Here is a 14,680-nt window from a genome sequence, read left to right as displayed (position 1 = left end):
ACAACAGGCGGAAATAGGAAATCCGCATTTTCGCATTCTACAACTTGTGCAACATCAATAATATAAATTCGTCAGAATAACCGCATTTTTTTCAGCGTTTGTTTGATATATTTACAGAATTGGGTTTTGAACTACTTACATACAAAATAGTACAGCAAAGAAAATTTTGAAGTATGTACTTCCTTTGGCTATCGGTCGAAGTATTAAAAGAAAGACTATTTATGTGGTTATTTATTACACATTTTAACCTCTCCAGCTATTACATAGCTTTATTAGAAATACTAATTTTTTATAACTGTAACTACTACCTGGAATTGCAATACAGTTCATTCAACTCTACGTTTTTTACGTTTGATTCCTCTTTTTATTAATCGCTTTCTATAATAAAATGTCCGAGCTTAGAATTCTTAGCATGTTAATATGTGGTAGTTTCTCTAAGACCTATGTTGTGACATCCAATTCCTTCAAAAAGGTTACAAGTTTGTATCCTCGCTTGTGCTATGACAAAAGTAATTTAAAATTTTCATACCTCAGAATATGAAAGTCATAAAAAGTTTAATTAAATTCTGTTCATCAAAATCGACACTCCTAAAGACTCTTTATCTTCTGATAAAGCCGACAAAACAATGACCATAGAGTTCATAAGCTTTTTCATGTTTCAAAGTTGCGGACAGAACTACGACTACTTCATAGCAACAATGACTTTGGGTGCAGGACTGTCAGTGCTACATACGGTGGAAAAAATTTCAAGGTTGGTAACAAAAGAAATATTTGCAACTTTGATATATACATGTCATTCGCATCTCCTTTACAAAACTTTCAAAACGAAAACGAAAATATTGCAGAACGTCGCCAACGATTAAACCGTATCACAAAAACGGCTCTATTATTCAAACTAAATTTGATTTTAACACAGGAAAGGTGGGTATAGCAGCGTATTCGTGGACAGGTTGCAATACATGATGCGCGCAGACTAACCAGTCACCGGGACCAAAGACGTCCTTGACGATGCCAATGTCCTCTAGTTGTTGGTATAGGTATAGGCTACCGTTTGACCTTCTCATAACGACTTTCATTTCTGAAAAATAAAATTCCAAAGCCTTCCTATAACATGTTTTCGTTGGGGTACAAGATTATGTTTATCACGCTGGTGCAAAACTTGATCGTCAAGAATTAGGCTTATTATTTTCTAGAAGACGGTTGCAGACTCAGGTATATGTGGTTCGACTGATTTGGTTTTAGAAAGATCAAACCAGTTCATTGCTTTAGTGGGTTTTCACATTTACCTTTTAACAGATCTATTTATATCTAATGCTTTCGAGAATTTGTTTTTTTTAATGTATGGGAATAATTAGTTTTTTGCAGTGGTTTTTGTATTTTTCTGGTCTTTGAAGTTAAGACAGTTCGAGGAAAATAAAATAAAAATCTTGGTTTAATTTTAATGACTATCTATCTATGTACAGTACGATTGGATTTCAAAACAAAACACTACCATTTAACGAATTAGTTACTTCATTTCAGTCGTAACTAATTAGCCACAAATAGCTTCTAAGAAATAGCTCATTTTATAATGATTACGACACAAGAACATCAAAAATCAATAACATACCTTGTTGCTTTTTGGCGACAAAAGATGTTATCAGTGTAGCTATAGGTAACTGACCTTATCATATCAGACGTCTCCATACAACATGTGTATTTAATTTTCTCGCTATAAGTGGTTTGATTATACATACATGTTTCCAACAAACAATGTGGATATTTACATATTTGTGTATTTGCCCCATATTCTTGTGCAAACAATCCCTCGTTAAGCTAAGAGCCCTTTGATGTGATACAGTTTACTTAAGTTTGTATTAAAGTTTTACGATGGGGGATATATAATCAATGCACAGAGCCATTAAACCGAAATTTTCATCCATGCAGGTTTCAATTTATTTTGCTGACATACGTTTATTAATTTTACTGCGTAAACAGCTTGAACTTTTAATCTGGTCCACATTATAATTCTGCAAAACTTGTAAAAGTTTTGTGCTGATCAAGCCATTTCACAACTTAATAAAAAGACGTAAACATTAGGTGTATAAAGGCCATCTATACACGACAATTTATTATTAAAAATGTGAAAATATTAATAAATATCGTATCGAATCTACATATTTTGCTCTCGCACTTTTACGAAAGGCATTTATTTCCTCGCGTTTATTTTTTGCGTATGTGTAACTAGAAAAGTACATTGAGAGATAAACAATATCTCACGCCAAACGAAAGTGACTTCTCGTCAATTTTAAACATTCATGGCTGGTTTATTAGAGCTTTTCAGCGTTTGTTTGATATATTTACAGAATTGGGTTTTGAACTACTTACATACAAAATAGTACAGCAAAGAAAATTTTGAAGTTCCCAGTTATTTGCATCAAAATTCGAAACTCGGTGTGAAATGGTGTTCTGTTCACATTTAAAGTTCTTGTGAAAAAAGCATTATCTTTTTAATTTTTATGGCGGTTCGTGAACTTTACTGTTGAAGTAAATGAACTTTTTGAAACAACATTATAAACTGCGTCTACCATTAAGCAACAGACGTTATTTCTTTGCATAGGTTACAGGCCAGTTTGAAGGATAAATATTTAAAATTGCTTACAGAACTGTGATGCATCCACAAACTTATCCGCTCTAAATTTATGCAAAGTTTGGAATTTTGGTGAATTTAAAAACTTTTACTAAAAAATCACTTTCTACAGTATTATTTTGAAAGTGATGCACTGTTGCATCTGTACAATGCTGCCCATTGACGTAATACCATTTTTTATGCCAACAATGTCAACTGTTATCAGATGTATAGAAGCAAAATTCATGAAGTGTGAAATTATTAACAGATATCAAAAAAGTAACGACTTATGTATAATTCATAACATAAAAGTTTTATTGCTTATGGAAGTCAGTTTCATTTACTTGTTATAATAAACTCGACGGGGTGGGCGATGCAAATTTACAATTTACAGTTTCAATTAATCTAGAAAAAAAACTACTTCGTAATTAAATGTTCAAAACAGCAAATTATTCTTTGATCAATTTGTGAAATTACTTTATATGTCAACAAAACTATAAAATCAATAACCAATATAAAGTATAAATAATAAACTTCAAAGTACCATAAATATGATCGAAAAAAAATCCTGTAGTGGCTCATGAAATTTATTTTTAAAATAATGACACTTTATTTGACCGTAACCGTCAAATTAAGCAAAGAACGCGCAAGTGTTGCCAACATCATTATTTTAAAATTAAATTGGCCTACTAGAGGACTTTTTCGATCATACTGTCCTACTTAACCTGCATATGCACCAAATAGGTAACGAGATATCAGTCCAAATTTGCTTTACCACAATAGTTCAGACGCCAATTACGTACTTTTAACAGTTACGATATCGTAAAATGCAATCAGTGAAAAAATGAAAACATGCTAGAAGCGTATTAATTAAAAATCCAGCAGTGCATTTAGTAATAAAAAACAGTTCAGCCTAACGGGTAAATTTGTTTAAAATACTGGTAAGAGTTGATTGAAAACTGGAATTTTAAAGAACAAAGAGAAATCTGAGCGGACAATGTGAAATCGTCAAAGGTGTGTGCATCACCATTCGTTGTAAGGTAACTACAGAGTCTGAAGCTCAACTCTGTTTGTGTTTACTGAAATTAGCAAAAAGTGTTTTCAAAGAACATAGCAGCATTGGAATGAATGGGCCTCACCAAATTCGCTTTGCATAGCGCAGACGTGTGCAGGGCACATCTCTGGTGGCGCCCCTTGAATGAAGTACTGATTATCAGGGTAGTATTCTCCATAAAGGGCACAATACATGTCGGCATTCTGTTGAGTGTCCACGTTCTGGCCTGCCACCATTCCTGAACGTCGACTAGCACTTTTACCGCTAAGAAACACACCACGATGATGCACTTTTACCAAACACTAACACCATTTAATATCGCTATAATGCACCATTACAGATCACAGATATTTTAAAAATTCGCGATATGCACAGGCAACTTCAAGCTGGAGGGGATCACGTCCTTAGGCCTTATACATTGGGCTAAAAAAAGAATAAGATAAAGGAATATAATAAGAATAAAAATTGAACCTAAGTGTAACTTAAACCACAAGAATTCTCTTATTAGGAAATGCTAAGCAAAAGAATCGTGTGTATAGCGTGACATATTGCAGGAAAAGCAAATTACCAGGATGAAAAATTGTTAGTAGAAAAAAGCAGGACTCTTCACAAAGAAAAGCGAAAAACGAAAAATTAAATTGAGACTTTTAATGTTCTGGCACAGAACTGATCTTATCAAAGGGCTCCCTAACAGCAGAGCATGCGAACTAGCATTGTGCTCCTGAGAACTTAAGATTTATGTTCTACATTATAGTAGTTTTTAATTAGTTGCTATAATATTATACTTAATATAAAATAATAAAAAAATTAAAACGTCTCTATTATTAAACTGTAATAATGTAGTCAACCAAATTCAAAAGCGTGATAACATTACGGGAAGTATTTATTAGCATATTTGAATTTTAGTTCTTATATTTCAAAACATTAGGTTTTCTTTTAGCTTAAAATAATATAGTCGGTTTCATTCCGGATCAAGCCTCGGAATTACCGAAAAGATGTTCACGTTTTACACTACAAATTTGCAAAATCAATATTTAACTAGCCAAATATTGTCAGCCAGTTTGAACAATTAGCACTAGAAAACACTACTTCTACTTTTACCCCTGTAAATTATTTTCGTAGTAAACATGCGAAGGTGGTGATTGTGTTGACATACTGGCATCTGAAGTGATTAAATTTACACACACAGCACTTCAATCATGTAATTTTGAAATTGTTGACTTGGTTTTGTCTAAACGACTTCGATAACTTCAAAAATTAATGCATATTGCTGGGAGTATGGAATTGGTTTCTCAAATGTAATACATGATTTGTTTATTTTTCGTGCTGAATAAAAAACTCTAAATGTTAAGATTATGTAAGGTAGGATTGTTTATCATATGGGATGCAATTGTGATATCCGAAAACGATTTTTTTTCTTAATTTATGGTTACACGTCAATGCCAAGGTTATCTGTTGTGTAACAATTTTGTGTTTTATATATTACACTACATATTATACACTCTTAATCCAGGCAGTCCAGATTGTATTTTCTTAGAAGTTGTTTACTTAATCGTTGACATAATTAGAGAAAATGCATCAATATTGGTACTGATAACATTTCAAACTTACATTAAATGCCTACGATGTGTCAATGTTGTTGTAAGGTTCGTAAATGAAAACAAAAACATCCAAGTTCTTAACCTACAAAACACAACATCACAAAACTTTAACTCTACTAGATCATTTTTCACTAAAATGAAACAAAACTTGTTGTTTATTTGAAAGTTATTTGGTTACATACCTCTAAATCTGGTCGAATTAGCGATTAATTCAATAGGTTATTTTGCCTTCACTAGTTGGGGTATTTTTGCCTTTAGTCTAATTTTAATACACTGACGCAGAAACATTATTTAATCATAAACACTGGATGTTACTGCGTGTATTGTTTTAGAAAGCGTTATTACTAGTATTTCATGCCATTAAAAAATGTAAATGGTCCATAATCATTAAAAAAATATGATTAAGCTCAATTACCGAAAACTAGTGTGGTTTGAAATCACCGAACTTAAAACCATTCATACATTTAAGTTAGTTTTGTTTAAATTGTACGGCATCCGGTCGCAAATATAAAATATATGCAATTAAATATTTTTTATGTTGGCTTATCGTCAAATTCATTCATGTCCTGATGAGATAATCTAATTCCTGACTTTTCGATTATATAACAACTGGGTTGAATGAGTTTATCATCATCTCGGCCCACGTGTAATAGATGACCTCATGACAAATTTCATTTGTATGAGTGGTATTTACAAGACAATTCGAATAAAAGCTCGTTTCTCACTGCATAGAACAACTACCATACAAACTCCACCCGCTTACCTTCCACTTCCGCTGTCTGTCGATCAATTTGTTTAAAATCATGCCGTTAAACAATTTCAAGATATTATCATTCAATTACAGGATATAGCCTGTTTTTATTTGAATAACTTGGACAATTAGTTTATTAGCTTTTCGAAACATTAGTTTATGACACGTACTATACATAGTGATATTAATACAAATTAAAAAAAAGAGGACTTAAAACTTGAGTCAATTTTTACAGAAAAATTTTCTTCGACTGACAAATATACTAGTGGCGGAAAAACTTCAAACTAACAACGTATCACGGTCTTTATATTTCAATTTTACCACATCAACCAACAAAGTGTTTCACATGATATCCGTCTTTCACTTCGGTCATCATCCGTCTTGATTGACACGGATATCTCCTTAATCTTGTTACTATTTTCTCTTTGTTTTATTTTTACTAGCACACACACTAAAATAAAAAAGGAAAACATTTTTGTGGATAAACTCATGAAAATCTGTTTATAGAAACTGTCGTATTTTCACTTTGAGTGAGCCTATAAGTAAATTTTAACTACATACAAATGTGTTTATGACTGGTTTACCAAGTCTTCATATTTGCAGGATCTGAGTCTTGTAGTTGAAGGACGAAGTTAAATTACAGCTACTACAGCACGAAACATTCGTAATTCTGAGAATCATCTCAAGACTATTGACGCAAGTAAAGGCAGAGCGTTTATTGGATTTGACTGGAAGCTTTGATTTGTAAATTGCTTACTTTTGTTTGTTTATCATTTTCAACAGGTTAGGTACTTAAGGATCCAATGCCGACTTTCTTGAACATGTAGACGAGTAGCCAAATAAACATTATAAATCACAGCTTCAAATTAGATAATGTTGGTGGTTACCTACGTCCAGTTATAAGACGGGATAATGCAGTCGCCTGCCAAGGTCGAATACAAGAGTTTGTTGTACTCGATTATTTTCAACCTGGAGATTCTTCTGTGGCTTTATTACCCCTTCTGATCATAATAATAATAATAATAGCTGTAATTCCCCATGTTTTTTAGATAAAAACTGTTCCAGCATTACGGTTTATTACGCAGTTTTACGACTGCTTGATACTTGAAGCTTTAATTTACCAAAGATGTTAAATCTGTGGCGAAAGGCAAAAATGAATTTTACGATAATGTTATTTAGCAAAGTAGTAAATGCACAGCTTCGTATTGTAAGTTAACGATCAATTAATATGTCTGATTGGTATTACAGGTAGTAATAGTTGTTACAGCACCATATTTCTTGGTAACCTTCCAGGATAAAGAAAGGAAAACTTGCACATCCGTCCATCGCTGTCAAGGCAACCAACTAACACAGAGTGTATGTACGTGCAATGTAAAACCATTGGTTTCCGTCAGAAAATTTTAAAAAAGGCAATTGTTTTGGAGCGGACCACGGGAAATTGTTATTGAGAATAATTGCGATTCTTTCAAACAGGAAATATGGTTCTTGCTTTTACATTGAGGCTGCTGGGTTACGTATTATGAATGGTGAAAGTTGGTGATTTTTTTTAATGTCACCGCCACCATTCTATTGACTGTTGCTAGCTCGCTACAAACAACTCATGATTAGATTATTACATTCTCATTTCATATTATGATGCAACGAGCACGATAAATTTTAAATAACAAGGATTGGGTGCTCTCATCTTGGAAATGATAGATTTGGCCTAGTTTCATTTAAGTGTTTTTGCCAGTTGACAGGAGAAAGACGTAAGGGTTGTTGACATGGAAAGCATTTGAAACAATACTACCATCTCTGTTAAAACTACCACAGCAATGTCAAAACTGAACAGAAAAGGGAAAAGTCAATACAATAATCACAAATTTGAAGTGTGGACAAAATTCCAAAAAGCAGCAAATATACATTTTATTAATGTTTTCATTGATAAATCCTTTCATAAAACAAGTAATTAATTAAAACGATCACCTCTGATCTCGTTTCTGTAAACTGAATGGATGAATGCTCTAAACAAACAATTCTGTAGAATATTTCGAAAGCAAAATTTTGAGAATTACAAAGTTGATTTGCATAAAATCCGTGGCGCGTTCACTAAAAAGATATTTATTGAAAGGTCAACTGATTGTTGAGGCATTTGTGAATTCCAGTTAAGAGAACTTGGATCAGGCTCGAGACACTGTTGCTAGGAGAAAATCGTGAACGATATTGACACGGGTGGTTGCATGTACTAGGATAAAATTAAAACCATATAAAAATATGTGCAATTACAAAAAAATCGATGCTCATTATTGCATAAACAAACGATGATTCTCTAGATGTTCATTAATACTTAACACAGATGTCAGGACTGGCCGGATTAGTCATGTACTTACTTGGATTTTCCTATCGTATATGCGGCCGCTGTTGAGCAATTAAATTGATAAAATGAATTCTTCATTTTGCAAAACAAGCAAAGTTTTTCTGCTACTTTTATCTTCAAGGCTGATTAAATGTAAATTCATTGAATTCATATGAGCTGTAAAGAATCGAGCGTGTACAGACTTATTCTTATTACTGTTGGATTGTACATACGTAGCTTTTGCTCCATACTCATGTAAATATTTAATACTATGAATTATATCTTCGTACTTTTAATGCGAAAACTTTAAACATTTGCATTTTGCTGCATATTTGGGTTTATAAATTAATATTTTAATAGAGAACAGTCATCAATTGGAAGGTCAAATGACATCACTTTAAACTCGTCTGCAGTCTAGTATGTTTTCAACCATACGCTGCCTATAGGGTGAAGTTTGATACTTCGCCATAATTATAAGAGCCAACATAAGTTTTTGCAACTAATCAGATATATCTCTTAATTTACGATGGGTAATAATATGTACACTTTAATTCTTGAATACATTCTATATACAAATACTTACTTAAAACATCTCAATTAAGATATTACTTATATAGCTTGTACTGTACATGGAGAGCTGCCAGTATAAATACGGTTTTTCCAATTAGTATTGATTGTACATCTATTAAGCTAATTATCATGAGTGAATTATCACTTATATGCTTAGTTGGAAGGACAGTTATTTTAAATTAGTAGTCTCATCCATTAAATAAAAGAGAAAAATTATACAGTAACACCCTATTTGTCTTTCAAATCTATTTCATGCATTGTTGCATGTCAAATTTCAATAATTTATAATTTTTAGTTTTAGAAATTAGGATAAAAAAGTTCATAGTCCTTGACAATTCGTTCTAAATTGTTGTTTGTATTTAAAGTTTTGAAATTTATTGGGTTAAGGTTAGTTGCCAAGAATATTAGTGGGCAACTGAACGCTAAACATCCTCTGCTATGTAGGTAAAAACTGACCGCTAAATTTTTTCTCCGAAAAACTATATGAATCGGACAAACATTTGGATCTCTATCTTGATAGAGCACAAAACTTTCTTTATATGAATTTAAAATAATATCGAATTGTATATTTTTTCAAATTTTACCTAAGCTAAGCAGGTATTTGTTTTGCTCTCAGTGTCGGCGATTGCGGTTGTCAATGTATAATAAAAATTGGAAAAATTCATATAAACGTTGTTCATGTTATCAAAAAATGAAGACATTAACCATTTCCGCAATTTGTAAAAAATGTGTTCTTATCTTCGGTGCCCCTCTTTGTTTTGTATATTTAGTATTTTCGTTGTTTAATTTCAACAGCTACTTATCATAGTTCGAGATATCATATCACGCCGTTTTTTAACAAACTACACGCATTTATATCGCGAATAGAGAGGTGATGAACGTCAAATAGTTTATCTGAATTCTTGACAAGCAAAAACTTACAGAATCAATGAATGGTGGAGAGATGTATAAATATAACACCTGGGTTAGTTCACAAAAAGTATCCCCTACAGAGTGCCACTATATTATTCAAAAATAAAAAGTTCAGGACAGTATCGTTTTCGGTATGTTATTTCTTTGAATTAAACTTTCACCAAGACAGTCAGCAAAGGTCTATATTTATTTACCTTCTTACAATATATTTGCCAGTAAGACATTGATCTAAGACACCTGGTACATGTGACAATAGAACAATACTAGCTCGTTCTATAGTTGTCTAAAACGTTGTCGTTGAAAATTTCTAATACGTAATTTTTAATGAATTTTTTTGCATACTATTTTCGGACAATTTTTGCATAAATAATGGTACTCCTAATTGTTTTGCGTTTTAAAGAGACCAGAATATACCCCGGAGGAAATAGCCAAGGTCATAGAAGCTCGTATCGCATTATGAGATTGATATTCATTTAAAAATAACTGTTCTTTGTAACTAAATTTTGTGAACCGTAACATTCAAACTGTTTTGATGGACTATCAAGCCAGTTAATCTTAAACTTTATTAATGGGAGAATTTTGTCACTTTGGTGAAAATATAGATCAAACGTAAATTTTTTGGGGATATTTTAATATTATTACAGGCCGCCAACAAAATCGTACGATCAAAACAAATATTGATTAACGTTCCTGTAATCTGGAAGCAATTTTTTACGGTCGGGTCTACGATAAACGGTCAATTTTTTATTTACATAGTTCATCCCTGGGCTTACTTGAGGTTAGATATTTAACATTCCACGAATGTAGAAATTACGAACATGAAAGCCGCGATGGGAATTTCAAGGAATATGTGAGGAATTATACATGATACTGGTAACAATGGGCGGAACTATGTATGTAAACAGCTAAAAAAAGATTCAGATGAACAGATGAAATGATACATCGTGTGTGCAACTCGTTAATGTATATTTTTTTACAAAAACAATAAGAATAAATTACTGGTCTTGCCATATCTACGGCAATTAAAAATATTTTCTTTAATACAATAAATGGTACACGAGGGCAATATGCTTCAACAAAGGAAAAAAAGTTTCAAGTACAGATTCCATTTGTAGGAATAAAAACATTACACACATTACGTAATAACTGTATCCAGAAATGGTGTTATTTAATTTTGCAATTAGTAATTCGACGATAAGGTTGATAATCTCGAGATAACAATCAATGTTAGTGTCAGTGACACTGCAAGGAAATTTCATTCAAATCCGCGAGATCTCATGGAAAATAGCAGTTTGAATACTCTACAGTTTTATTACCAATTAATACTAAATTAACGTTAATTAAAATATTTTTGGATTCGATTTACTCATTAAACTCTGAACGGTATTGTAGTCATGAACCAATTGCTTCAAATAAATTGTCATAATTTTCCTGTATTTAAAATTAAACGAAAAAAAATATGTTTACCATATATGTATGTACAAAATGTACATATATTAAAAAATGCACACAACAAACATGACCTTATTTCAGTGGTTTTCAAACTTTTTCCACCTCACTGAAAGAATGTTACAGAAACTTTTATATTTCAGATTTTACTATAGACTGCTCAAATTTAAGTAGATAGTAAAATTTCGCCACTTAGAATAAATAATTAATAAAATATGCAATTCACATTTAGTGCATTCCATATTTCACGGGGCTTTTAAAGTACTGAAACCTCTTTGATTTCCTAGATGCAAAAGGTAGATACTACAATTTATTCTTTTGGTTTTTATCAAAGGTCCGTTCACACTAGAATTTAACTCTACAATGTAGCAGTGACACAAAAATTTAAAATACAAAATTAGTTAAAATTTCTTTTGGAGACGCCAGAAAAAGTTTGTGTAAGTTTGAGAAGGATGTAATACAATTTTATGCATACAGTACTGAAGAGAACAAGCTTTTTTGTTGTTGCAGGATTGCATTTAATTGAAACAACTTTTTGATGCGCTTCCATCTCTTTATAATGAAACTGTAATTTTATTCATAGCAGTATAGAAAAGTCTGATGGCCACTAAAAAACTTACCACCATAATTCAACAAAACAAGTGATTAAACTTTAACAATAAAACAATTTTCACAACTAATCCACAATCACAACTACAAAAGCATTGTGATTTTGATTGAGAGGTAAATGCGACGACAGAAGGTCCTTAAATTGTAAGAGCTTGGAATTACGTATAGTATTTTTGGTTAGAATTAAAATAAAACTGAATATTGTTATTCTAAAATGTTTTTTAATTCTCGGTATTTTGAACGTATTTCGAAATTGTTTTCTTCTTGATTTAGATTTAGAAATCTGGAACTTAAAAAAACCCATGTTTTATGACATTTCTGCTCTTCTTGTGTGTGCTGTTATCACTTTTACCAGACTTACAATATAACAGAAAAACGAAAAAATAAAAAGCAACGACATAGAAACCAGTCAGCCTGTTACTTTCATCGTAAGATTAAATAAAATAGTGTTTTCTGTAGCGGTGATGATAAATGATAACAGCGCTAGACCGAACTGTTCATGCTTGCCTTCCTTTTATAAAAAAAATATAAAAAAGCTCAGACTTGAACTTTTATTTTCAATTAAACAACGAATTCGTCGGAACGAGATATTAAACCGAGTCGGTAAAAGGCCTCGACCTTTTACAAATTGATCACGCGGTATGTCGTAGCCAGGAAACTCTAAATGTTTTTTTACCAAGTGACAAGACAACAATTATACTAAATGCTTCTGCTAGTTGACTGTCTTAACTATTTGTTGATAAATGGCTTATCTAAATTCCGCCAGTATCAAAAATAACACTGTTGCAGGAAATTTTGTTTTAACTCTTATTTTAACGATAAATTCCGAATAAACAAACAGTACGACGTACAGATTAATTTAAATTTAATATGAAAATGGACTTTTATTATGTAAATACTATTTTGTTTTACACTATTCGCAAGGTTACAATAGAATAAATTACTTATTACACGCCGAAATTTTCAGTCTTTTGAATTCAATTAGATAATGCGTACAGTCTAATAGCATTGTTTTTACCACACTTTCTATTAGGATTGCCGTAATAAAATGAATCACAAGTATGTGGTTTAACAAGTTCATAACGGTATCATCGAAAGTTGGAAAAACGTTGATACACATAACTCGGCTCAAAAATACCCGCTCTCTGATATTATAAAAATGTAGAACCAAGATACTATTATCAAATTAAACACCTGCATTGGTTTTCTTTTAACTAAAATAATAATAATCCAACGATAGCAATTATTATTTAAACTGGTCTTAACTGTTTATGGATCTTTATTAATTCTACAACATGGACAAATGTATAATGAAAATTTCCGATGATTCACCATTTCTCAGTTTGGCGAAGAAATGAGAAAACTTGAACATGTAAGATTAAACTTTCTTTCATAAAGTATGACCAACATTGCGCACACTGTATGAAACTTGTATTTGATTTGAATGATTTCTTGATAGAAACTACATCCAAAGAAATGGTCGATTTTGAAAAACACGTACGTAATTTTTAGACGTTTATTCTTCATGAGGATTTTTTATTAAATAAGATCAAAGTCAAAGAACGTATTCAGTTAATGTTTTGAAAATATGGCTAATATCCTACATTTGCTGTTATCAAAAACAGTTGTCAATTGCGCAGTACAGTAGGAGTTCCTATAGTCAATTAATACATGAATGGTCAACGTGAGGAACAACCTACGATAAAAAAAAATACTGTAAATATGGCGTCAATTATAGTGTTTTTCTTATCGTATGTAGATATTTGCATTTGTCAAATTGAAATTTATCTAATCTATTCGTGTTGGATAGTTATTAAAAAAACAAACGTTACAAGTACCACTATAATGACTATTTGAAGGGCCAAAAAGTTCATAAAACTTGTGTTTTAAAAGTGGTAATTTTGAAGTTCGTTGTTTTGTATAACTTCCGTAAAATTCTTGTTTATTATAGATTATAAATAACATTATATAATTTTGTTTACATATCTTACAGAACGTTACTGACAGTTCCTTTTGATCATATCCTTAGTTCTTTTTTTATATATCGCAAAATCTTTCAATATGTAGCAGTGACGCAGTGACCTTTTTATTAAGATCCTGTACAAATTTCATTCACCTAGGCGCTCTAATTAAATCTGAAATTACTGCATCTAATTTTGTATTCTGTTTAGTTTCGGAATTTTAATTACGTTCTTTTAGTATTTTTTAGGAGTAATAAATAAATTAATAAAATAAATCGACGCTTTAAAATCATAGACTCATCATAGAAACGTGATATTAGACTAAAGTCATTTTAAAAACTGATTAAAGGATCTTGCATGGCCACATCAGACATAGTTTGAACTTATAGCACGTCTTTCCATTACCACTACGCTTAAGAATTCGTATCTCAATTTATGACATTAATCAACGAATTTTCGGTGTTATTCTCGTTCTTTTCTATTTTTCTACCTTTTTAATCTGGATAGAAAAAGAAAAAATAATCCTAAATAGATACTACCATAGATAGTAGCTGTATGTGTGATATTGGCAAAAGTTATTTACACAGAACATTTTTCGTCCCGGAAGTAGAGTCCAACAATTCCAGCTTGCGTCTTTGGAAAATTATAAAATTTGTTGTTGGGAATTTTTATTCGTTTTATGATAACCCCTATAAATTAAAAAACAAAGATAATATAGATGCTACGCTTGAGTTACTCTTATTGGTATACGTTATTAGTATTACATTTGTTTTTTTTTTGCGAAAATGTGGATGCATAAGCCATAAGTACAGGAGTATGTTATTTTATAA

General features: G+C 31.5%; 1 protein-coding gene across 7 annotated transcripts in view; it reads right to left on the bottom strand.

Moving 5' to 3' along the window:
* The window catches only part of Mtgo (miles to go), a 65,869-nt gene that overhangs the window by 27,098 nt on the left and 24,091 nt on the right, over positions 1-14,680 (bottom strand). For 3 of the 7 annotated variants that reach the window (XM_064046814.1, XM_064046813.1, XM_064046812.1), the window contains exon 2: positions 3,748-4,085. The exons of the other annotated variants lie outside the window; for them this stretch is intronic. In XM_064046814.1, coding sequence (XP_063902884.1) covers positions 3,748-3,898 — 151 coding nt within the window. In that variant the 5' untranslated portion in view covers positions 3,899-4,085. The remainder of the gene's footprint in view (positions 1-3,747; positions 4,086-14,680) is intronic. 7 annotated transcript variants of the gene reach the window in all.

This window comes from Zophobas morio, unplaced genomic scaffold, assembly GCF_036711695.1.
Source record: "Zophobas morio isolate AGI-343-1 ecotype UQ-CSIRO unplaced genomic scaffold, CSIRO_AGI_Zmor_V1 ptg000005l, whole genome shotgun sequence".
Taxonomy (NCBI): Eukaryota; Metazoa; Arthropoda; class Insecta; order Coleoptera; family Tenebrionidae; genus Zophobas; species Zophobas morio.
Note: the sequence above shows the minus strand (reverse complement) of the source record. Positions and strands in the feature narration are given on the sequence as shown.